The sequence below is a fragment of the Carassius auratus genome, chromosome 34 (genome assembly GCF_003368295.1).
Source record: "Carassius auratus strain Wakin chromosome 34, ASM336829v1, whole genome shotgun sequence".
Taxonomy (NCBI): Eukaryota; Metazoa; Chordata; class Actinopteri; order Cypriniformes; family Cyprinidae; genus Carassius; species Carassius auratus.
In genome coordinates, this window is record NC_039276.1 from 23,068,681 (window position 1) to 23,094,902 (window position 26,222).

Below are 26,222 nucleotides of genomic sequence, written 5' to 3' on the forward strand. Positions count from 1 at the left end.
TCTAAAATAATCTTTTAGAAGGGCTTCATCTTTTAATTTTGCCTGGGGCCCCCGCTTCATCTTGATTTGCCTCTGCAGAAGCTGGCGCTTTCCATTGGATGGGGTGAGGATTGGGCTGGACTGGACGATGACCACCTGATGGAGATATATAAATTATATTCAATATTTAAATCTTATTTACAGCCAAGAGCACCTGTACTTGCAAAATGTAATATTTAAAAACCTGTCTTTAGAATATCATGCTAGTGAGCTCATCATGCTAATACTGTAACACAACAAACAGAGTATTTGAACAGAGTTTCCACAACTGGCATTTTGAGAACAAACGAAGATCTTTTCTGGCCTAAAAATTATGTTTTCTAGGAAAGAAAAAAATAATGATTGTAGTGTTATAAATAGTGTTACAAATATCTATTTGCCCCTACAAATTTCCCAACACTGTATTTAAAATGTATTAAGTGTCTTACAGTCTTGCATAAGGCAATATCCCCAAATTGCTTCCAATTATAATCTGGCCCTCATTTTTCTGATTACTGCCATGAGGGTAGCCTGTAAACAGCACTTAAAAGATCACATTTTTGTCTGCATTTCATTCCGCAAACCTGCACTAGCTTCACCCCCACTGTTCTCAGCCTTCTCACAGCTGGCCGTCATTACTGAAGGATATTGCTCTGGGGTTGCTTCCACTCACTGAGCAAAGGGATCACTTCTGACCAAAACAAGCTCTTACAAAAAGGGAAATCTTTAATAATGAAGACCTCATCTGTTCTAGTAATGGAGATTTTAATTTATTTTTTTTATTTATTTTTGGGCTAAAAGGATTGGATTAAAAAAAAATAATAATAACAAAAAACGTAAATGATAATCAACAGGATGAGCTAATATTTGAAGTCATAAATAAACACCAGGCTTAGCATGGCGCAGACTCATCAAAATTAAATCACTCTTATTGTAAACAACAAATCAGTCTACATTGGAAAAATATGCTATAGTTTTCACTTTAGGGTGCTTTCACACTTGTTTTGATTGCCTAGTCCGAACCAGAGATCGTGCAGGAGAAGGCAAATTAAATTAAATTAGACATTACTTTCTTCTTGACTGCGTTCATATCAGCAGCGAACCGTTTTTAAGCGGACTCGGGTACGGTTCACAGGTGCGCATCCAAGTTCGGAAGACAGCGTTCACATCATCCAAACGAACTAAACTCTGAGATGGCCGGCAGCCCAGCGCCGTTGCATAAGATGGCCGCCAGCTCAGTGCCACAGCACAAGATGGCCGCAAGCACAGAGCCACTACCCAGGATGCCCGCCAGTCCAGCACCACTGCCCAAAATGGCCACCGGTCCAGCGCCACGGCCAAAGATGGCCGCCAGTCCAGAGTCATGGCACAAGATGGCTGCTTGCCCAACGACTCTGCACAGGATGACAGCCACAGCTGACCTTCCAGAGTTGAGTCAGGTTCCCGTGAACCCTCCAGAGTCGAGTCAGTTTCCCGTTGACCCTCCAGAGTTGAGTCAGTGTCTGGTTGTCCCTCCAGAGTCAAGTCAGGTTCCTGGTGACCCTCCAGAGTCGAGTCAGGTTCCTGTTGACCATCCAGAGTCGAGTCACGTTCCAGTTGATCCTCCTGAATCAAGTCAGATTCCTGTTGACCTTCCAGAGTCGAGTCAGGTGCCCACTGACTTTCCAGAGTTGAGTCAGGTTCCGGTTGACCCTCCAGAGTCGAGTCAGGTGCTTGTGGACCCTCCAGAGTCGAGTCAGGTGCTCAAGGACCCTCCAAAGTCAGGGTTAGTCACCGTTGACCTTCCAGAGTCAGAGTTAGTCACCGTTGACCTTCCAGAGTCAGGGTTAGTCACCGTTGACCTTCCAGAGTCAGGGCTAGTTCCTGTTGACCTTCTAGAGTCGAGTCAAATTCCAGTTGACTATCCAGAGTGGAGTCAGACTCCTGTTGACCATCCAGAGTCAAGTCACGTTCCAGTTGATCCTCCTGAATCAAGTCAGATTCCTGTTGACCTTCCAGAGTCGAGTCAGGTGCCCTTTGACTTTCTTGAGTTGAGTCAGGTTCCGGTTGGCCCTTCAGAGTCGATTCAGGTGCTCATGGACCCTCCAGAGTGGAGTCAGGTGCTCATTGACCCTCCAGAATCGAGTCAGGTGCTCGTGGACCTTCCAGAGTCAGGGTTAGTCACCTTTGACCTTCCAGAGTCAGGGTTAGTCACCTTTGACCTTCCAGAATTATGGCTAGTCACCGTTGACCTTCCAGAGTCAGGACTAGTCACCATGGACTTTCCAGAGACAAGGCTAGTCACCGTTGACCTTTCAGGGTCAAGTCAAGTCACTGGTGATCTTCAAGGACAGAGTCAAGTCACTGGTGATCTTCAAGGACAGAGTCAAGTCACTGGTGATCTTCAAGGACAGAGTAAAGTCACTGGTGATTTTAAAGGACAGAGTCAAGTCACTGGTGATCTTCAAGGACAGAGTCAAGTCACTGGTGATCTTCAAGGACAGAGTCAAGTCACTGGTGATCTTCAAGGACAGAGTCAAGTCACTGGTGATCTTCAAGGACAGAGTCAAGTCACTGGTGATCTTCAAGGACAGAGTCAAGTCACTGGTGATTTTCAAGGACTGAGTCAAGTCACCGGTGATCTTCATGAACAAAGGCAAGTCACTGGTGATTTTCAAGGACTGAGTCAAGTCACCGGTGATCTTCATGAACAAAGGCAAGTCACCACTGATCTTCATGAACAAAGGTAAGTCACCATTGATCTTCATGAACAAAGGCAAGTCACCATTGATCTTCATGAACAAATACAAGTCACCAATAATCTTCATGAGCAGAGTCAAGTCAAGGATGTGGTGGTCTTTTGCTCCGTCGTAGTGGCCTCCGATCTCGACCACATGGACGTGGTGGTCTTCTGATCCACCCTGGGGGGCACCCGTTCCAACCACACGGTTGTGGTGGTCTTCTGCTCCGCCCTGGGGATTTCTGCCCTGACCACACGGTTGTGGTGGTCTTCTGCTCCGCTCTGGGAGGCTTCCGCCATGACCACATGGTTGTGGTGGTCTTCTGCTCCGTGCTGGGGGGCATCCGTTCCGACCACACGGTTGAGGTGGTCTTCTGCTCCGCCCTGGGGGGCTTCCGCCCCGACCACACGGTTGTGGTGGTCCTCTGCTCCACCCTGGGGGGCTTCCGCCTTGACCACACAGATGTGGTGGTCTTCTGCTCCGCTGTGGGGTCCTGCCCGGTCAGCGTCAGCCTGGGTTCTTGAATGCCATGATCCACCCTGATCTCCTGTTTTGTTGTTTTTTGTATTCACTTCCGGTCCCTATCCCTTGTTAGCCTGGCCCTCCGTTCCTCCCCCTGAACCTCCTCCGGTCCACCTCCCTCATTGTCTCCCTATTTTAGGTTTGCACTTCTGGTGTCTTTTCCCCATTTTCATGTTCCTCTGGTCTCTGGTTTCCCCATATTTTTTTTTTTCTGGCCCTCTGTCCCTCCCCCTGAGCCTCCACCTGTCCGCCTCCCTCCTGGTTTTGTAGTCTTGTCATGGAGCGTCTGGGAGCCGCTCCGTAGATGGGGGGTATTGTCACAGTATCTGGTTTGTGTTCCCTGGGTATCCACTAGATGTCCTCCTTCCCCACGGTGTCTGTCACTTCATGAACCACACTCCTCACGTTCTCTGCTTAAATCATTGCACCCAGCTGTCATGGGTTATCAATCATTGAACTCAGTCAATTCCCTATTAGCGTTATCTCTCCCTGTGTATTTATACTCGGTCTGTCTTAGTATGTGTCACGGAGTCCTTGTTTAATGTTAATCCGTAGTCTTGCTCTTGCCGTGTGTTCTTGTCTGTTTTTCATGTTGGATTGTTATTCTGGTTTGACCCATGCCTGGCTGTTTACCCTTTGGATTCCCCTCAAATAAATATCATACACGCACTTGGATCTCTCTCCATGTTTCCTGTATTCCGGGTGTGACACTAAGAGGTTTAATGTGAAAACACCCTTAATCTTGAAATTTTTTTTTTTACATTTTTTTATAGTTGAATCTTGAGGCAACCATTAACAGTGGAAACTAAATAATCAATAAATTACAGATTGTATGCAAGCAGAAATAGTAGCAGGTTTGGTTGAATTTCAAACGTATTCCTAGCAAGGGATTTTAGAAACTCAAAGACAAACAAACAGTGCCAAATGGGCCTAAGGGGAAGATTGAGAAAGCTGTGTTGATTGGGTGTGTGATTTTGTCCATCCACAGAACTTTAAAAGAACAGACGGAAAACACATGGACAGCATGGGCCCACCTAGTCTCAACCTCAGACATCACACCCATGGACCATTGGCTAAACGTCTGATGCATATGGTACACAAAATTTGAAACACTTCAGGAGGGTTGAAGTTGTCATCGGACTGGTTGAATTCTACAGGATTTCTGTGAGACGTGTGTGTCGCATTCTGCCTGGAAACAAAGATACTGTGGGACCAAACCCCTCACGAAATAAGAAAGCCATTATGTTTAAAACTGTGACGACGATCGCTTATTTGGATCAAGTAAATGCTGGATTTTCAAAATTATGTGAACTATTTAAAGTTCACGTCTTAGAATCTTTAAAATATATCAGAGAGTTTTACACACTGGTCTGTTATTGTGGTGACCTTTCTAAGCCTCGAAACATGATGATTAGGCTTGGGTATCACGTATTGAGTATTGATTGGAACTGGGACTAGCTTTGCGATTTTCCTGGAATCGTTCAAACGTTTACATTTCGATTCCTAGTTTCGATTCCTAGTCTGCAGCCCGGAAGAAGAAACCGCTGAGCGCCAATGAAGAAGCATCCACCGGAAGTATTGGCATAACCGAGCGAGTCGAACATAGATAGCATGCATCGGTGGCCTCACTTTCCTAAACAGAACGAAATCTCGGCAACATGCAACATTTGCATCAAGATTGTTTAATGCATAGGAGGGTGCACGTCGAACATGATAAAGCACCTTCGAGTTCATGGAGTAGAAATAAATATGTGCCCCGTCTTTGACACGCTGCGCCGACCGTCCTCTGCTGCCTCTTCTTTCTCCTATTTAAGCTTCTTCTACACCCAGCGAACGTGTTTTCTCCACAGCAGGAGAAAATAATGTTATCTGTCAGGACGCTCATTTTATACTGTACCTGCTGCTAATCTAGACTGGGTTTGACAAGTTGTTTCTTATTGTAGGGCCCTATGATTTCGGCAATGCAGAAAACGCATTTTCGGACGGATTTTGCCAAATCTTTTATGAATGAATCAAAAGTTGGTCATTGCACTTACACCCAATCACAATATGGACTTATATCTGTAAATATTAAGCCGGAAAAATCTATTTAAATAGGAATCCTGCATGTTCTGCATGTCTGTGTTAATGAATGGTGCAGAAGCGCAGCTTCATTCATTAAACACATGGAAGCGCGCGTGATGTTCGCAGTGATTTCAGCGTCTTTCCTCTCACTAAAAGAGGACATGAACACATGAACAACATCTTCAGAACTGCTCTGAGAGTCACTTCATGAGCATTTGACCATTTGATTTCAATAAAACTAGCATCATCACATACAGTGAACTGTATGTTACAGAACTGTAAAGGTATTCGTGTCAACCCGTAAAAATAAAAGTCCGGTTTCAGTTCAGTTCAGTATTCAGTCAAATATAGTTCAATGTTTATTCAGGCAAGTTCAGTGATGGTGTCAACTTTGCAAAGTTAATTAAAGGGGTCATTTAATGCGATTAAAGTTTTTCCTTTCTCTTTGAAGTGTTATAAGCTCTTACTGCATGAAGAAGATCTGTAAAGTAGCAAAGACTAAAGTCTCAAATCCAAAGAGATATTATTTATTAAAGTAAAGATTCTGCCACATCCCACGAAAATTGCTCATTTAAACTTGCCCGCACATGTCTATGTCACTATGTGGAAATATTTGCATAATGCCGCCCAATGGTAATTCTGACTTTGCTATGACAATCTGGCGCTTCTGTGGTGTTCAACTAATCAAAATACACTGGGTCAGTTGACCAATCAGAGCAGACTGCTCTTGTCAGAAGAAGGAACTTTGTGGAAAACAATGCATTTGAGAGAGGTTGGGCATGGAGGACCTACAATAATATGAAGTATTTGAAAAATAATGGTTTGAAAGTTAAAGCATATTGTGTTACACTAAATACACAAAATAAGGATCTTTTTAAAAAGCATCATATGACCCTTTTAAATCAATTTAACTAAAATGCGGCTCTGAAGAAGTTTCATTATTTAAGTCAATCAGTTCAGTGTTGATTCAGTTTAGTTCATTAATAGTGAAAGTTAATCAAATTAGAAAACAAACTAAATTCTGCAAAAAGTAGCTCTACAAAATAAGAGTTCAAATTTACTCTAAAGAGCCTAAAGAGATTATTATAATTAATCAGTTCAGTAATTTGGGGGTCTATTAGGGTCAGACAGCTACAACTCTAATCCTAATGACCATAGATGCATAAAGCTCAAGGCAGTTCCTCATAATCAACCTTATTGTTTTAACTGGGATATCTCTGATTGGTATATCTGGTTAATAAAACGGTATGAGAGCAAGGAAATCTCTCCAAGGTTTACCCTGGAGACCAGCCAGATGTATATGCCCCACTGCCAAGCAGACTCTGGTCCAAAGCCAACCTCCCCTCCGTCTGCAGTTCCACACATCCAAGGGGCCACGACAAGCTTCGTAAGTTCTTTTACACATTTTGCATATTCAGTACAGTAAATAAAACCTACAAATCAAGATATTACTTGCAATGAAAGCCAAAACTATAGAAAAATATATAATAAAAAAACAAACATTATGGAGCAACACAAAGAGCAGCTCTGGTTACAATCTATGTCTGATCATTCATATTCTGTGAAGCGGAAAATCATATAAAATTTATAATGATTTCTGCCTTTTGCAAAAAGCAATTGTATTATTTCCAAACCCTTGTTCTAGAGGGCACCATTAATTTAAATTGTTTTTAGGTGCTTGACAGATGTGGTCACTTTGAACGGTCACATGAAAATAAGCTGTGTGATGATTCTCCAAAAATAACAGCATGGGCTTGGAATTACATGAGAGTAAACAAATAATGGCAGCTTTTTTTATCTTTAGGTCAGTGATACTTTTGTATTATTTATATAACACTGCAGTAATTTGAGTTAACTTTTATTTTTTAAGTTTTAACTGAATATTTTGTATTTTTAATTTTTAATTTTAATATTTACCCAGGCTAGTGGTGTGCAGTGCTGCATATCCACTCTCCACGTCCATTTCCAGTACACAAACACTGTATCACGTGCCCGCGAAAATCTGTCTTGCTCCACGTGTCTCCAATCCGGTAAGAAGTGCGTGTGTCCTGGTCATTACAGCGATCTGCGATGCACACACAAACATACAAAGGAGATGTTTCTCATCAGAATCATATTGCCGTTAAGCTCATCTAAATGAACTTTTTTTTGAAAATCGCAGTAAGTAAAAACATTTTCCCTCTTCTAGCCAGTGAAAAATGTAATTGCGCTAAAGCCAGAGGGTTTCTCTGCACTTTCAATGGATAATTAAAGTGAAATCCAGTTGGACAAATGGGAGATTGGGAAAGGGAGTTTCCATGGTTTGTACTGTTCCACTATTCTAAAAAAGGGTAGGGTTCTTACTTCTGGATGTGCATGTAATATGTCCACTTCCTTCTCCTAGGCAGGTGCAGTCCACGATCATCCAGTCTTGGTAGGGTTTCTCCCAGGTCTCACCAACCATGTAGGATGTGCCAGCTGCATTATCATAACAGCGCTCCACTATCAAGAAAAAAAAAAATATATATTTTTTTGTTGTAGTGTCCTTAACTGGTAAGCTCCCCATTGCCTTTGCCAATTATCACAAACAAGCATTGCTTTACTGGTCACTTTTGTACAAACACAATTTTTCTCCTAGTAGGTGTTTTACATGGAACAATGGTAATATCAATCATAGTAAGAAGTCACTATATATGGAGAATTGGGTTCGGCATAACATATTAATTGTAAACCAGCTTATCGACAATAATGGGCAATTAAATGCTTATCCTAATTTTATTACAAAATATGGCTTTTTTGTAAGTGAAAAAGAACTTAAAGTAATCAAGGCTATTCCTAGTGGCATAATAATTTTAACCAAATCCACTGATGTAAATATTAATAAAACAAGCCAACAAAATCTCAACCTTTTTGTAAATGGTCTCTCCATTTTTGACAAACGTTTTAATAATAGTTTTATAAGAAACTCCCTTAATGTTGGATCCAGTCCTCCATGTAAATCAAAATGGCTTAAACCTCACTGTATATCTTGGCATAACATTTAGATGTTGCCATATAAATATGTAATTTCTAATAAAGTAAAATAAGTACTTTACAAAATTATTCACAGATGTTATCCTGTAATGCAGTTGTTAGCAGATATATTCATAGTGTTTGTGATAAGTGTACCTTTTGTAATGCATCTGTTGAAGATATTGAACATTTATTTTTCTATTGCCCTATGTAATTTTTTTTTGGGGGGGGGTTGACTTTAAAATAGACATAACAAAAAAAAGTCCTTGATTTAGAACCTCATGATATTTTACTCTGTTATCAAAACCCATCTTTTTCTGATAAACATATGTATATTATTAATCTGTTAATTATCTTAGCAAAGTTTTATATTCATAAGTTCATGATGGTCGAGCGAGGTGTGTGCAAAGTGAGCTGCATGGCCATCGTGCTTTGCACATTTCTCCTTTTGTGCGGGGATGTCCACACAAATCCCGGACCGAGGTCTTTGGACATTTGCCAATCAGCTGATCCTGACATCTCTAGATCGGCGAAGTGTGCTGCTTCTACTGGCGTGGGAATTCGAGGTAATCCTCCAATAAATAACATCAAGCCTTTTAACAATGTTGGCCAAATGACGATAACATCGTTCCTGCACAGATCTCCAACACTCACCACACAAACTACATCGTACCTTAAACAGCAGCAGATGAAATTGTTTCAGACTGTAAATAATGCGACTGTGTTGTGGGACGCAAAAACAAAGCCAAAAGGCATTTTTGGTGGACATCTGAATGTACGTAGTATTATCTCAAAAACCGAACAACTTGAACATCTACTGACGGACTCAAACATCGATTACTTATGCCTTACAGAGACTTGGTTAACCCCAACAACCCCTTTATCTGTTTTTAATATTCCAGGGTATAATGTTTATAGATGGGACAGAAGGAAAGGGAAAGGGGGCGGAGTCTTGATCTATGTGAAAGACAGCATTCAAAGTCAGCAAATAGTCTTTCCGGAAAACAATTTGGAATGCGTGGGGGTAAAACTTACGCTATCCCCCGAAATGTATTTTGCTGTCTTTGCAGTATACCGTCCTCCAACTGCCACAAATGAATTTTATGATTGCCTAAATGTTATACTTAAACAATATGGGAAGATGGAAGTTATTCTTTTGGGTGATTTTAACTTAAACTGGCAAGATAAAGCACATAGGAAAAAGCTTAAAGATATTGCCAAAACTTTTCAGATGACACAGATGATACATGAGCCCACAAGAATAACAAAGTCTTCCCAAACGCTTTTAGACCTAATTTTCACAAATAAACCAGACAGAATTAGAAAGATTTATAACCTCATCACTGGCTTATCAGATCAAAATCTTACTCTGGTCTCTAGAAAATTATCAAAAACACATTTTAAAAATCAGAACTCAATGAATGGGAAATCCATGCCTTTTATTGCTTCAAAGGACATGGCCCTCATTGAAAATGAAATAAAGCAAATAAACTGGCATGACACCATTGGTAGTTTGCCCTGTGAGCCAGCCTGTGCTGATTTAATGTCGACCATTAAAGGCATTATATTAAAGTACACCAGGAAAAGGGGCAAGAAAACAAATAAAAAATATAATCTACCCTGGTTTAACATAAATCTCTGGGACTTAATGAAAAAATTATGCTTCTCTGAAAAATTTTTAAAATCAAAATTAAATACTGATCATCTAATTTTTAAAAGTTTACGGAATAAAGTCACACAACAACTTAGAAAGGCTAGAGAATTTTTTTTCCTCAATGTTATTAGTGAAGCAAAAGGAAACTCTAAAAAGTTATGGAAGAGCATTGACAAATTACTTGGAAGGGAAAAATTAGCAAATTAACATTTAAAACTCATGGTGGATGGCTCTATCCAGGATGATGATAAGATTATTGGGGAATGTTTTAATGATTATTTTATAAATTCGGTACGAGAAATGAGTCTAAGTTCACCAAAAATTCAACTCACACAAGCTTTAACCTGTAATGATTCTGCTTTTAAGTTTTCCCTAATCAACACAGAGAAAGTTGAAAATGTAATCTCACTTCTATCTAATAGTAAAGCTATATATGGTTGTGATACAGCTTTTCTAAAACAACACAAGACATCTATTATGATACCTCTAGTGATAATTATAAATAAGTCATTTAACGAAAATATTTTTCCCAGTGTATTTAAGCCTGCCATTGTCACTCCTGTTCATAAATCTGGGGATACTCAAGTGGTCTCTAATTATCGACCCATCAGTATTCTCCCAGCTGCATCAAAGGTAATCGAAAAGGTTGTGGCAGAACAACTTATAGCACATCTAGACTCTAAGTCCTTTTTCCATCCTATGCAGTTTGGTTTCAGAAAAAAACATTCCACTGAAACTGCATGTTGCTACTTCCTTGAGGAGATTAAAACTAGCTTAGATCAAGGAGGAGTGGTGGGAGCTGTCTTCTTAGATTTACGCAAAGCCTTTGATACAGTTAACCATGAGGTACTGATACACAAATTGGCCAAATACGACATTTCCACTAACGTCCAAAATTGGATAAAATCATACTTGATAAATCGAAAGTAATGTGTGTAAATAAATGGCACATTGTCTACGTCTCTTGTCTCTACTATGGGAGTACCACAGGGGTCAATTCTAGGGCCACTGTTGTTTTGCTTATATATTAATGACCTGCCTTCAGTCTGCAAGGGCATAAATATTGTTATGTACACTGATGATACAGTATTATATACCCATGGGAGAAGTGCAACAGACGTAGCCAAAAAATGATCAAGTGTCATGAGCAAGGTTAGCCACTGGTTACATGACTCATGTCTTACATTAAATGTGGAAAAAACTGTAACTATGTTTTTTAAAAACCGGTTCATACTTAAAACTTATCCGGAAATTTTAGTAAACGGCCAACTTATAAAACATGTAGATAAATTTAAATATTTGGGGGTAACTCTAGATTCCACACTTAGTTTTAAAGGTCATGTTAAGAACTTGTGTAACAAATTGAAATTTAATTTAGTAAATTTTAGATCTATAAGACACTCCCTCGCCACTGAAGCATCCAGTACTTATTTAAATGCAATGATCATCCCCCACTTTTTGTACTGCATTACATCCTGGTCTCAGGCATGTAAAACAGTCATACAACCTTTAGAATCTTTGTATAAAAACTGTCTCAAGATCCATGATAAAAAAAACACGTTATTATCATCACTGTCAAATACTCATCAAATATGATATACTTAGCTTTGATAATCTAATAAAACACTCAAACTTGACTTTGCTACATAAAATCATATATAGTGCTACTGCTCCCCCTCTGAAAAAGTTTGTGACACTCTGCTCCGAAAAAACAGTGCGAACAACTAGAAGTGTCACAAGGGGGGAGTGTAGCATCCCACAATGTAAAACACAATTTAGAAGCTCCTCCTTCTCATGTGTGGCCATGAGGCAGTGGAATACTCTTCCCACGGAACATATCTTGTGCACAGATTCTCACACTTTCTCACGCCTGACAAAGAGTTGGTTGCTAAGTAAGCAAGTTTGCACTCATCTTTGAGATAGTATACCTGTGTGTGTGTGTGTGTGTGTGTGTGTGTGTGTGTGTGTGTGTGTGTTTGTGTGGGGGGGGGGGGGTGGTATGTGGGTGTGGGTGTGTGCTTAAGATGCTACTGAACTGTGTTTGTTGGAGAGAGAGGAGATAGAGAGTAAATGGGTTGATGGCCTCCCTGGTTCTGTTATTTACAAACTTGTTTGTCTGTAATTACAATGGACATCATTTTATCCATAACTCTGTGAAATTTAAAATTGTTAAAAAAATTTTTTTTAATTTGTCATACCTGCCCAGGGACTACAGGTGGAAATTAGCAATTGTTGCTATAACCTGGCCCAAGACATATTCTCTTGTTTAACAAGTTTAATGTTTATTTGTGCATTGTCCCGGTTTCAAATAAAATAATTTCCATTTCCAAGTCAAAAGTATTTCAAAAGAAACCATCATATATTACATTTTGTAACACTGATCTTAAAATATATTTTGAGACCCTTTCTAATATAAGATCACAAAATAAGAAGCTTTTTAAATTTATGTAATTGCCCTAATGCATTTTTTTATTTTATTTTATTTTTATCTTTTTTTGTCTTCTTATTTTTATTTGTCTTTGTTTATAATGTACGTTTGTATTCAATTATAATTTTTGTTGTTGCTGCAGGTATGTTTTGCATGCTTTGAGATGTGCATTGTTTTCCTGTTCACATTAAGTCTTTGTGTGATGGAACTGAATAAAAATAAATAAAAATACTATTACTATGTATTTCCATCATGTCCAAAATCACTATTTTGTATCGAAACAGGAAACTGGGGTGCAACATATTGCAGGGATCAACCCTATTTGGAAACAAGAGAGCTTATTGTTTGTGACATAGCCATGAACCATGACTTGATAGCCTACTTACTAGTAGGTTACAGGTGGTAAGGGGAAGTACATTCTTATTCTAGATAGCATCTGAATAGACACAAATTTGTAGTGCACGATGAGTCATCCATAGTTTGGATTCCTGATTCTTTAAATGCTCAAACTCACCAACAGGTTTGCAGGTCCACTCTCCTTTCCCATTTCCCAAACAGACACACTCCAGCATGTAGTCTTCAGTGTCATGGGGTCTCCTCCATGTGTCTCCAATCTTGTAGGAGTGTCCTCCCTCATGACACCGATCTACAACAGAGGCCAAGTAGATAAACACTAGCACAACTCCAAAAAGCGTAATTTCCAAAGTGCCATTAGATACAGTGAAGGAAAGTTCCAGTCTACCCACTCCCAATGGTGCAGCTGATTGTCCCTCGACCGGAGCCAATGCAAGTGCAGTCCCAGATCATCCCATCCTTGGGCCTCTCATAAGTCTCTCCAACCCGATAGGAGCGAGCATTTACTCTATCATAGCAGGTTTCCTCAGCTGAGAACAGACGTTGACTTTTGTTCTACATACTATTCAGAGTTGACACTTAAAACTTAAACTTGTGAAATGTAATATACTTTTACATGCATATAAAAGGTAATTCATTTAACCAAGTTAGGAAATATTACTCCAGTACAGTGTCCCAAGGGACAAACTCAATGTAAGAAGACTAACCTTCAGGCTTTGGTTTACACTTTATTCCAGAAACTCCATGACAAGTGCAGAGGAGTGTGCTGCCCAGAAAACTGCGCTCCCACTGCTCTCCAATTCCATAAAGCTGACCACTCTCAACACAACCATCTGCAGAGGACACAACAAAACCATTCTGAGAAATATTTTAAAACCCTTCTCTACAATGTTTTAACTTTCTCAACAATAAACCACTCTCTAAAGTTTCAAGACCCTGGGATATTACTTCATCTTTTGGACCTCTTGTAAAATAACTGCAAATGCATACACAGAGGCCTAAGGTGCAGCCACTTTGACTTTTATAAATGTCTTGCCAGCAAGACTGAATCTTCAATATGTCATCAGTAATACAGAAAAAAACATTAGGCTCATTTTTTTATTTTTGCTACACTTTCAAAAAAAAATTCTAATTTGTTTTACAAATCAAGATATTATTTGCACTGAAAACCAAAACTGTTGTTGATAATGGTTCCTGTGTCGAGAAAAGTATCTCATACAAAACAAACATTATGGGTCAGTGATACTTTTGTATTATTTATAAAACACTGAAGTATTTTGAGTACATTTTCACTTTTAATTTTTAACTGAATATTTTGTATTTTTAAGGTTTTTACACACACACACACACACACACACACACACACACACACACACACACACACACACAGACACACACATATATATAATTCAGATGTATTTCAAATAACAAAAATGTGAGGTTCTTACCCAGGTAAGCGGTGTGCAGTGACGCATGCCTCGTGCATTTCCACTCTCCACGTCCATTTCCAGTACACAAACACTGTAGCAGGTGCCCGCGAGAATCCGTCTTGCTCCACGTGTCTCCAATCCGGTAAGAAGTGTGTGTGTCCTGGTCATTACAGCGATCTGTGATGCACACACAAACATACAAAGGAGATGTTTCATATATATATATCCCAATCTCCCATCTGTCCAACTAGTTTTCACTTTTAATTATCCACTAAAACTGTAGTTAAACCCTCTGGCTTCAGGGATGGACTTTTTAAACTGGCTAGTAGAGGGAAAATGTTTTACCTTACTGTGTACTTTTCTATTCTAAAAAGAGTAGGGTTCTTACTTCTGGATGTGCATGTAATACGTCCACTTCCTTCTCCTAGGCATGTGCAGTCCACGATCATCCAGTCTTGGTAGGGTTTCTCCCAGGTCTCACCAACCATGTAGGATGTGCCAGCTGCATTATCATAACAGCGCTCCACTATCAAGAAAAAATAAAAAAAATTTTTTATAATATTATATTTCTCAGTATCTCAGTTCCTTTCCATGTCCAAAACCACTAGATTTTATTTTAAAAGCCCAATAAATTGTAAATTGTCTTGCCTGCATAGACGGAGCATGTGCCACGGGGACTTGCAAAAAATGCCACTTAATTGGACAAAAATTCACCTGCACAAACAAATATAATTACGTCTGCTGCTAACAAAGTGAATATCATGGCGTTATTTAATAAACAAATGTCGAGAGCGCATTAATGTTGCGCAAAAGCACATTGATACAATGCGCGAGCGCAAATCTCTCTGCTCACTCGCGGATTTCACAGAACTGGATGCGCTCGCTCAGACATACGCTGTTCTCGCCCGGAGAGAGTGCACACACTTAAAACGTGTCTTTCCTCTCCCTCAAACTGCGTCAACACTCAAATATCTCTGTGCTCATGTGGTATAGATGTTATTTTCGCACCTGAATTAAATGTTGTCAAAGGTTATCATTATGCAATTTTAAAAAGTAGTCTCAAACAGATTTGTGCAGGGCCTTTCCTTGATTTTTTTTATTGTTGTATTTTTGTTTTAACATAAAATGGTTATTGTAGCTACTTTGTTTTACTTTATCTCTTGTATTTTGATATTTTCTTTGCACATATGCATCTCTCTGTATAATATGCTACTTTGTTAACACGGTTTTAAAAGGCACTTTAAATAAAGGTTTATCCAATCAGACCTCCACAACTAAACAATGAAAATAATATGTGAAATAGTATTGGCTGAGTGAACTGAACCTGGAATTATTTTGACAATCAAAGATGGATCTTTGATTTCTTTCCAGTTTAATTATATTTAGTAATGTTAATGAAATGTAGCTTATAGAAATTGCCAGGAATTAGGTGTTTGGATGATTTAACATCTGTCCAACTGGTTGGTCTCTGAGAGATTTATCTAAAAATGTCTCTAGGTTACGTATGTAACCCTAGTTCCTTGAGGGAACGAGACGCTGCGTCGAAACGCTTTGGGGAACGCGTTTAGCGTGAGCGACTCTGAATATGATATCTAATCTGTCTTATAGAAGAGTGTGACGTCACTGGCGAGGTGACATAATCGACCAAGAAGCTATAAAGGCTCGAGCCGCACAGCTGGCTTCAGCTTCGAGTACTAGCAAGCGCTGGCAGGGGTGCCGGGGGTATGGCCTCGAGACGCAGCCTCAAGGAACTAGGGTTACATACGTAACCCAGAGACGTTCCTCTTCAGGAACTCGAGCTGCGTCGAAACGCTTTGGGGAACGAGTACCAACGCTGCCAGACTACCAAACCCCTGCCTAGTGTGTATCCGAAGAGCACAGCTTAGGACGAGGGGAATTAAGTGCCTGGAGTGACTGGCATGTCTAAGCCATAGAATCTTTCAAAAGTAGAAGGCGTGGAAACCCAGTAGCATTGCAGATGTCCAGCATGGACGCACCTGCTAGAAAGGCCTTGGAGGCCGCCATACCCCATGTAGAGGGAGCCTTGGCTCCCGACAGCGGGGGACGACCAGAGGACTCAGAGTGGCGTTGATAGTCTCAACTATCCAACGACTAATAGTCTGCTTAGAAGCAGGGAAACCCCTCTTGGGGGGACCGCAGCATGCAAGCAATTGGTCCATTTTTCTCCACGGGGCAGCTCTGTGGGCGTATGCATCCAGCGCTCAAGCTGGACACACACAATTTGGCTTCTCTTGGTCGGGGTCCCGAAAGGGAGGAGGACAGAAGGCCTGCAGCACTACAGGTTGTGGTGTGATAGAGGGCACCTTAGGAACATATCCCGCACGAGGGTATATGAACACTTTGGTCATGCCAGGTGCAAAATCAAGATAGGTAGGGGCCACTGAGAGGGCCTGTAAATCTCCTACTCTCCTCAGAGAGTTAATGGCCAACAGAAAGGCGGTTTTAAGAGTCAGATGTCTATCTGAGATATCTTGAATCGGTTGAATGGAGATTTGTAAAGAGGCTCTAACACCACACCCAAGTCCCAGGGGGGAACACGGGACCGTACTGGAGGTCTCAGCCTCAGCGCACCGTGGAGGAAACATGTAACTAAGGGGTGTCTTCCCAAAGATTGGTCATCGAGAAGGGCGTGGTAGGCCGCAATGGCCGCCACGTAAACCTTCAGCGTGGAGTGGGTCAACCCTGCAGAGAGCCTGGCCTGTAAAAACTCCAGAACTGTACCAACTGGGCAGTTTGCTGGGTCTAGCTGGCGGTCTCTGCACCATGAGGTGAAGAGTTTCCACCTCAAGGTGTCCAGTTTCCTCATTGAGGGAGCTCTAGATTGGAGGAGGGTCTCAACAACCTCAGTTGGGAGACCAGCTGCTAACAGTTGTGTCTCAGGGACCACACCCACAGCTTCCACAACTCCGGGCGAGGGTGAATTATCATACCCTCCGCCTGTGAGAGTAGGTCTGTCCTGATCGGTATCTCCCATGAAGAGCTGTCGAGGAGCGAGACCAGATCTGCGAGCCATACTCGGCCCGGCCAGAACGGGGCTACTAATAACAGATGGACCCCGTCCCGGCGTACTCTCGCCAGAACTCCCAGGAGCAGAGCAATAGGGGAAAGGCGTACAGACGAAGCCTCGGCCAGGTCTGTACCATAGCGTCCAGTCCCGGAGGAGCTGGATGAACTAGAGAGAACCAAAGGGGCATTGTGATGTCTCTTGAGTTGCAAATAGGTCTACTTGAGCCCTGCCAAATACTCTCCATATCTGCTTCACCACCTCTGGGTGAAGTCTCCATTCCCCATTCGACAGTATGTCTGCTCCCATATTTAGTTTCCCAGGAATATATACTGCTCTTAATGAGAGGAGTTTGCTCTGGGACCACACCAGGATCTGGTGCGCCAGCTTGTACAAAGGGCGCGAACGCAGACCTCCCTGATGGTTGATGTAAGAGACCACCGATGTGTTGTTGGTGCGCACCAACACATGGTGACCCCTTAGGTCTGGGAGGAAGTGCTTCAGTGCACGATAAACTGCTAGCATTTCTAGACAATTGATATGCCATGTTAGATGGCGAACGCTCCACAGACCACGGGCAGGGTGGCCACTCATGACTGCACCCCAGCCGGTGAGAGATGCGTCCGTCACTAGTATATACACGGCGACAAGGAGCTCCCAGCACCGGGCCCTGATTCAAGAACCAAGGTTTCTTCCACATGTCTAAGGCACGGAGGCAGCGCCGCTTGACCTTGATAGTTACGAAGTAGATTGCCCCTCAGGGAAAATCCCTTGGTCTTGAGCCACCACTGTAGGGGTCTCATGCACAGCAGGCCAAGAGGTATCACGTTGGACGCAGTTGCCATCAGACCCAACAATCTCTGAAATTGTTTGACAGTAAGTGACTGGCCTTCTTTGACTCTCTCGACTGAGATGAGGATCGACTCGATACGAGCAGGGGACAATTGTGCCTGCATCGTGGTCGAATCCCATACTACGCCTAGATAGGTGGTTTTCTGAACCGTAGAAATTACACTCTTCTTGGCGTTCAGTCTCGAACCCAGCTCCCCCGATATGTGCGAGAACGGCACCTCGATGCCGAGCCGCAACCTGCTCTTGACTGAGCTAAAATCAACCTGCATGTGCAGGGGAACCAGAGCCACGTCTACACATCTTGTGAACGTGTGGGGTGAGAGTGCAAGGCCAAAGGGAAGTACTTGATATTGGTAGGCTTCGCCCACGAAAGCGAACCTCAGAGACTTCCTGTGTTGTGGAAGGATAGAAATGTGGAAGTATGCATCTTTGAGATATATTGTGACAGACCAGTCCTTGGACCTGATCTAATCTACAACATGCTTGATCGTGAGCATTTTGAACTTCAATCTCATAACTGAACGATTTAAGACCCTCAAGTCTATAATCGGACGCAACCCCCATCCTTCTTTGGAACTGTGAAATACCAGCTGTAGAACCTGGACTCCCTGTCTTGAGAAGGGATCACCTCGATGGCCTCCTTCTCTAATAGGGTTTCACTTCCTGTTCCATAACCAGACCCTGCCCGGGGCCGACCATTGTCGGAATGACCCCGTTGAATATCGGCGGTACAGAGCCGAACTGAATACGGTAGCGTTTTCTACTTTGTGCAGGACCCATTGAGATACATTTGGCAGTAGTTTTCACGCTGATAAATAATCTACTAAGGGAATCAGTCTCTCGAGACCTACCTCTGGTGTAATAGGCCCCCGCAGGGGCAGCGAGCGTCTCAGCCCCGCTACGCGCACGGGCGGAAAATACTGAGAATGATGCTCGCTGGGGACCGCTGCGCCCTGGAACACTGGCAGGGTTGGCAGACCGGCCCCCAGAGGGCGCTGCCCATACGGAAATGTAATATATGTACACATATGAAATATACATATTTTAAATATATCCACATAGAAAGGGAAAACATATATGTACATATATATCTGCCCATATATAAAACCTATTAGAAAATGGAACAATTTCATATATTGACATATAAAACTAGCCCATATATTTTATGTATGTATAATAGTGTTTTTTTTATTTATGTCACATATATAATTTTCAATATACATGACATATATTTCTTTGTATATATGTTCAATATACAAACTAAACATATATGTATATCATATTGCTTACATATATGTGACATATATATGCCCCTTATATATGTTTTTATATAGTCTTAGTATATATTTTACATTTAAAATGAAATATATATATATATATAAAATATAATTGTGATTAATGTATATGCAATATATAAATTAAATATAAAAACATTGTGTGCACATATATTTTAAATGATATGTTCTTATATTATGTATATTACTTGCAAAATATCTTGAATTAATGCATGATATAAACTAAACAAATGTAAAAAAAAACAAAAAAAAAACATGATTTCATTAATTTCGTACATATTTTTAAATATAGGTTATGGATATGTACTTACAAACATGTAATGCAATAAATTAAATCCTCACTGTCATTAGGATATGTCCCCGAAACCTTCAAACTGGCTGTTATTAAGCCTCTCATCAAAAAACCACAGCTTGACCCAAAAGAACTTATTAACTCTCTATTAGTTTTATTGGATCTTAGTGCTGCGTTTGACACAATTGACCACAGCATTCTTTTGCATAGACTTGAACACTTTGTTGGCATCAGTGGAAGTGCATTAGCATGGTTTAGATCGTACTTATATGACCGCCATCAGTTTGTAGCAGTGAATTAAGATGTATCATATCAATCACAAGTGCAGTATGGAGTACCTCAAGGCTCAGTACTAGGGCCGCTACTCTTCATGCTTTATATGTTACCCTTGGGAGATATCATCAGGAAACATGGTGTTAGCATTCACTGTTATGCTGATGATACTCAGCTCTATATTTCCTTGCGGCCCGGTGAAACACACCAATTTGAAAAACTAATGGAATGCATAGTCGATATAAAAAATTGGATGACGAGTAATTTCTTACTGCTAAATTCAGAAAAAACAGAGGTGTTAATTATAGGACCTAAAAACTCTGCTTGTAATAACCTAGAACACTGTCTAAGACTTGATGGTTGCTCTGTCAATTCTTCGTCATCAGTTAGGAACCTAGGTGTGCTATTTGATCGCAATCTTTCCTTAGAAAGCCATGTTTCTAGCATTTGTAAAACTGCATTTTTCCATCTCAAAAATATATCTAAATTACGGCCTATGCTCTCAATGTCAAATGCAAAAATGTTAATCCATGCATTTATGACTTCAAGGTTAGATTATTGTAATGCTTTATTGGGTGGTTGTTCTGCACACTTAGTAAACAAACTGCAGCTAGTCAAAAATGCAGCAACAAGAGTTCTTACTAGAACCAGGAAGTATGAACATATTAGCCCGGTCCTGTCATCGCTGCACTGGCTCCCTATCAAACATCGTAAAGATTTTAAAATATTGCTTATAAAGCCCTGAATGGTTTAGCACCTCAGTATTTGAATGAGCTCATTTTACATTATACTCCTCTACGTCCGCTACGTTCTCAAAACTCAGGCAATTTGATAATACCTAGAATATCAAAATCAACTGCGGGCGGCAGATCCTCTTCCTATTTGGCGCCTAAACTCTGGAATAACCTACCTAAGATTGTTCGGGAGGCAGACACACTCTTGCAGTTTAAATCTAGATCATCTCTTTAACCTGGCATACACATAACATACTAATATGCTTTTAATATCCAAATCCGTTAAAGGATTTTTAGGCTGCATTAATTAGGTAAACCGGAACCGGAAACACTTCACATAACACCCTATGTACTTGCTACATAATTAGAAGAATGGCATCTACGCTAATATTTGTCTGTTTCTCTCTTGTTCCGAGGTCACCGTTGCCACCAGATCCAGTCTGTATCCAGATCAGAGGGTCACTGCAGTCACCCGGATCCAGTACGTATCCAGACATGATGGTGGATCAGCATCTAGAAAGGACCTCTACTGCCCTGAAAGACAGCGGAGACCAGGACAACTAGAGCCCCAGATACAGATCCCCTGTAAATACCTTGTCCCAGAGGACCACCAGGACAAGACCACAGGAAACAGATGATTCTTCTGCACAATCTGACTTTGCTGCAGCCTGGAATTGAACTACTGGTTTCGTCTGGTCAGAGGAGAACTGCCCCCCCAACTGAGCCTGGTTTATTCCAAGGTTTTTTTCTCCATTCTGTCACCGATGGAGTTTAGGTTCCTTGCCGCTGTCGCCTTCTGGCTTGCTTAGTTGGGGTCACTTCATCTACAGCGATATAATTGACTTGATTGCAAATAAATGCACAGACACTATTTAAACTGAACAGAGATGACATACCTGAATTCAATGATGAACTGCCTTAACTATAATTTTGCATTATTGAGACACTGTTTTCCAAATGAATGTTGTTCAGTGCTTTGACGCAATGTATTTTGTTTAAAGCACTATATATATATAAAGGTGATTGATTGATTGATTGAATACATTTGGCTGCTTTTAGTAGATCCCGACCGATATATCGCCTGCCGCTGGGTTCAGCGTTGCCCTTCAGATACAACGCTATTTGCGCTATGGCGTAGCCGGAGTTTAAAAAAGTTTAGCGGGAGCAGCAAACATGTATCTGTCCCGTTGTAAGAAGCGAGCGATAGCGCTAGTCCTGCTGATGAGAATTAAGAGAGAAGCCAGGAAGAAGAGGCTACCCTCAAGTCCAGAGAACAATTCAGGCTGGTTACGTTACTGTAACGCTAATATAGCTTCCTTTTTAGCAGGTCCCTTAAATGCTTGCTATTAACTTAATAGGAAAATGTTGAAATAAAATTGTTAAATATAAGTAGGTAATACCTATTGCTTGGCAAATAAATAAATAATATATATATATATATATATATATATATATATATATATATATATATATATATATATATATATATATATATATATATATATATATATATATATATATACAGTATTGTTCAAAATAATAGCAGTACAATGTGACTTACCAGAATAATCAAGGTTTTTAGTATATTTTTTATTGCTACGTGGCAAACAAGTTACCAGTAGGTTCAGTAGATTGTCAGAAAACAAACAAGACCCAGCATTCATGATATGCACGCTCTTAAGGCTGTGCAATTGGGCAATTAGTTGAAAGGGGTGCGTTCAAAAAAATAGCAGTGTCTACCTTTGACTGTACAAACTCAAAACTATTTTGTACAAACATTTGTTTTTTTTCTGGGATTTAGCAATCCTGTGAATCACTAAACTAATATTTAGTTGTATGACCACAGTTTTTTAAAACTGCTTGACATCTGGGTGGCATGGAGTCAACCAACTTGTGGCACCTCTCAGCTGTTATTCCACTCCATGATTCTTTAACAACATTCCACAATTCATTCACATTTCTTGGTTTTGCTTCAGAAACAGCATTTTTGATATCACCCCACAAGTTCTCAATTGGATTAAGGTCTGGAGATTGGGCTGGCCACTCCATAACATTAATTTTGTTGGTTTGGAACCAAGACTTTGCCCGTTTACTAGTGTGTTTTGGGTCATTGTCTTGTTGAAACAACCATTTCAAGGGCATGTCCTCTTCAGCATAGGGCAACATGACCTCTTCAAGTATTTTAACATATGCAAACTGATCCATGATCCCTGGTATGCGATAAATAGACCCAACACCATAGTAGGAGAAACATGCCCATATCATGATGCTTGCACCTCCATGCTTCACTGTGTACTGTGGCTTGAATTCAGAGTTTGGGGGTCGTCTCACAAACTGCCTGTGGCCCTTGGACCCAAAAAGAACAATTTTACTCTCATCAGTCCACAAAATGTTCCTCCATTTCTCTTTAGGCCAGTTGATGTGTTCTTTGGCAAATTGTAACCTCTTCTGCACATGCCTTTTTTTTAACAGAGGGACTTTGCGGGGGATTCTTGAAAATAGATTAGCTTCACACAGACGTCTTCTAACTGTCACAGTACTTACAGGTAACTCCAGACTGTCTTTGATCATCCTGGAGGTGATCATTGGCTGAGCCTTTGCCATTCTGGTTATTCTTCTATCCATTTTGATGGTTGTCTTCCGTTTTCTTCCACGTCTCTCTGGTTTTGCTCTCCATTTTAAGGCATTGGAGATCATTTTAGCTGAACAGCCTATCATTTTTTGCACCTCTTTATAGGTTTTCCCCTCTCTAATCAACTTTTTAATCAAAGTACGCTGTTCTTCTGAACAATGTCTTGAACGACCCATTTTCCTCAGCTTTCAAATGCATGTTCAACAAGTGTTGGCTTCATCCTTAAATAGGGGCCACCTGATTCACACCTGTTTCTTCACAAAATTGATGACCTCAGTGATTGAATGCCACACTGCTATTTTTTTGAACACACCCCTTTCAACTAATTCAACTAATTGCCCAATTGTACAGCCTTAAGAGCGTGCATATCATGAATGCTGGGTCTCATTTGTTTTCTGAGAATCTACTGAACCTACTGGTAACTTGTTTGCCACGTAGCAATAAAAAAATATACGAAAAACCTTGATTATTCTGGTTAGTCACATTGTACTGCTATTATTTTGAACAATACTGTATATGTGTATTTCTCATTTTTGCCTATGAGGGAGATCCCTGTTTGTTATAATTCTAATTCTAATGGTGACATGAGTAATGATACATGGTGATATTATTAATACACATGTAGCAGCAAAGTGTGGGACTACTTCTGCAAATACTTTAACTTTAGTATTATAATTTATTTACAGTACACACACAGACTGTTAAAACCAGCTTCAACTGGAAGAAAGTAAAAGTGTTAAATGTTTAAAACCAGACTGTTTTTGATCATTAAAAAATATATACCTTTGATGTGCAATTGTTTAGTCATTGAAACTGTAATCTAAGGCTTTTTTTAACATAATCCCTTCTGGAAAATGGTTTATACAGCCCACATACATAGAACATGCAGATATTTTGCTATTGAATGTTGTGTAAGTGCAGTTTATAGGAAATGGGTCTAATATCCAGATTATTTTTAAAATCAAAATATTGGCTTATAAATTGGCTCTTTTCGAGTTAATATCGGCATCGGCCCCCAAAAATCCATATCGGTCGGGCTCTAGCTTTTAGTCTTACCCTGGAGTCGATTCACACTCCGCATATTCAACACAAACCAACATATTTCAAATCTAAAAAGGATGCGGGGGTGCAACATACTTCAGGGATCAACCCCATTAAAAACAAGATAGCTGATAGTTTGCAACACAGCCATGAACCATGACTTGATACTTACTAGTAGGTTACAGGTGGTACTAAGGGGAAGTACATTCTTATTCTAGAAAGCATCTGAATAGACATAAAGCTGTAGTGCACAATGAGTCATCCGTAGTTTTGGCCTGTTTTAAATTCCATATATTGGCTGAAAATTAATTTTGCTAATGTTTTGCTAAGTATACTATACTATCATATATATCATAGCAAACACACAGACAAAAAGCCGCAAAATTCCTGATTCTTTAAATGCTCAAACTCACCTACAGGTTTGCAGGTCCACTCTCCTTTTCCATTTCCCAAACAGACACACTCCAGCATGTAGTCTTCAGTGTCATGGGGTCTCCTCCATGTGTCTCCAATCTTGTAGGAGTGCCCTCCTTCATGACAGCGATCTACAACAGAGGCCAAGTAGATAAACACTAGCACAACTCCAAAAAGCGTAATTTACAAAGTGCCATTAGGGACAGTGAAGGAAGGTTCCAGTCTACCCACTCCCAATGGTGCAGCTGATTCTCCCTCGGCCGGAGCCAATGCAAGTGCAGTCCCAGATCATCCCATCCTTGGGCCTCTCATAAGTCTCTCCAACCCGATAGGAGCGAGCATTTACTTTATCATAGCAGGTTTCCTCAGCTGGGAATAGACATGGACTTAGTGCTTCATACTATTCAGAGTTAACACTTCAGACTTGTCGAATGCAATATACTTTTACATGCATATAAATGGTAATTAATTTAACCAAGTTTGGAAATATTTATCCAGTACAGTGTCTCAAGGGACAAATGCAATGTAAGAAGACTAACCTTCAGGCTTTGATTTACACTTTATTCCAGAAACTCCATGACAAGTGCAGAGGAGTGTGCTGCCCAGATAACTGCGCTCCCACTGCTCTCCAACTCCATAAAGCTGACCACTCTCAACACAACCATCTGCAGAGGACACAACAGAACCCTTCTGAGCAATATTTTAAACCCTTCTGTACAATGTTTTAACTTTTTCAACAATAAACCACGATCACACAAAGAAGAAAAAGAGGATCCCTAATGCATATTTTTTCAGCGATTAATTAACAATCTGCGTGCGTAAAACCCAAAATACGCTACTAAATTTCAACGGAACAAAACATAACGAACACATGGACAATCGCATACCTTGGGACACGGATGACACCGAGTGTTCCTGAGCGTGTCTCCTATTTTTCGGCATACACTGAACAGTGCAGGCGAGCAAAGCCACTGTCAACGCAGTGCCCAAAGGGCCACCGGTCATTTTTACAGATGAGATGAAACACAAGTAAACCGATAGTTAAAACTTCCTTCCCTAGCAATGGAGTCTAGAGAAGACGCAGCCGTCCAGTGGCTGAGGTAATCCTCTTAAAGTCTCCCCAAGTTCCCTCTCTGTGCGTTTCTCTCCCTGTGCGTCCTGCCCCTCCCGCTCTCGCGCGCACCTCTACATAGAGCTCAGGAGCGCGGAGCGCTTTTATTTGACCTCCACATTCCGCCCTGGAGGAGGAACTATTCCTGCACACGCGTAGGAGAGCGACACAAACAGACAACCAATCTGAAGCTCGCCGTTTGCGTTCAAAGTTTAGGATAATAATTAATTCAAAGCTATCTTGCAAAAAAAAAAAAAAAAAAAAAAAAAAACACTTACAGTGCAGTCACATTTTGTTTTATAAATATTGTTGTGCCTCTAATCCAGTATGTCAGAGTTCAGTAATGACCCAAATTTTTCAATTCAAGAAAGC

The 26,222-nt window shown here is 40.7% G+C and overlaps 1 protein-coding gene across 1 annotated transcript; it reads right to left on the reverse strand.

The window, feature by feature from the left end:
- LOC113053562 (fibronectin-like) lies at positions 1–25,935 on the reverse strand. The gene is made up of 12 exons (XM_026218684.1): positions 25,627–25,935; positions 25,279–25,404; positions 24,971–25,108; positions 24,739–24,870; positions 14,570–14,707; positions 14,200–14,358; positions 13,459–13,584; positions 13,144–13,281; positions 12,912–13,043; positions 7,668–7,805; positions 7,242–7,389; positions 1–135 (listed from the first exon to the last, which is right to left on the reverse strand). The coding sequence occupies exons 1-11, from the start codon at positions 25,742–25,744 to the stop codon at positions 7,247–7,249; spliced, it is 1,488 nt and encodes a 495-aa protein (XP_026074469.1). The 5' UTR covers positions 25,745–25,935; the 3' UTR covers positions 1–135; positions 7,242–7,246.
- Positions 25,936–26,222: the final 287 nt, after the last annotated feature.

Bases quoted from the DNA above. Each gene is read 5' to 3' on its own strand.
- LOC113053562 (XM_026218684.1), bottom strand. From the start codon at position 25,744: ATGACCGGTGGCCCTTTGGGCACTGCGTTGACAGTGGCTTTGCTCGCC. The intron at 14,708-24,738 runs GTGAGTTTGAGC...TTTTCTTGATAG, and splicing joins GTGGACCTGCAAACCTGTAG to TGGAGCGCTGTTATGATAAT. The intron at 13,585-14,199 runs GTAAGAACCTCA...TGTCCTCTGCAG, and splicing joins ACTGCACACCGCTTACCTGG to ATGGTTGTGTTGAGAGTGGT.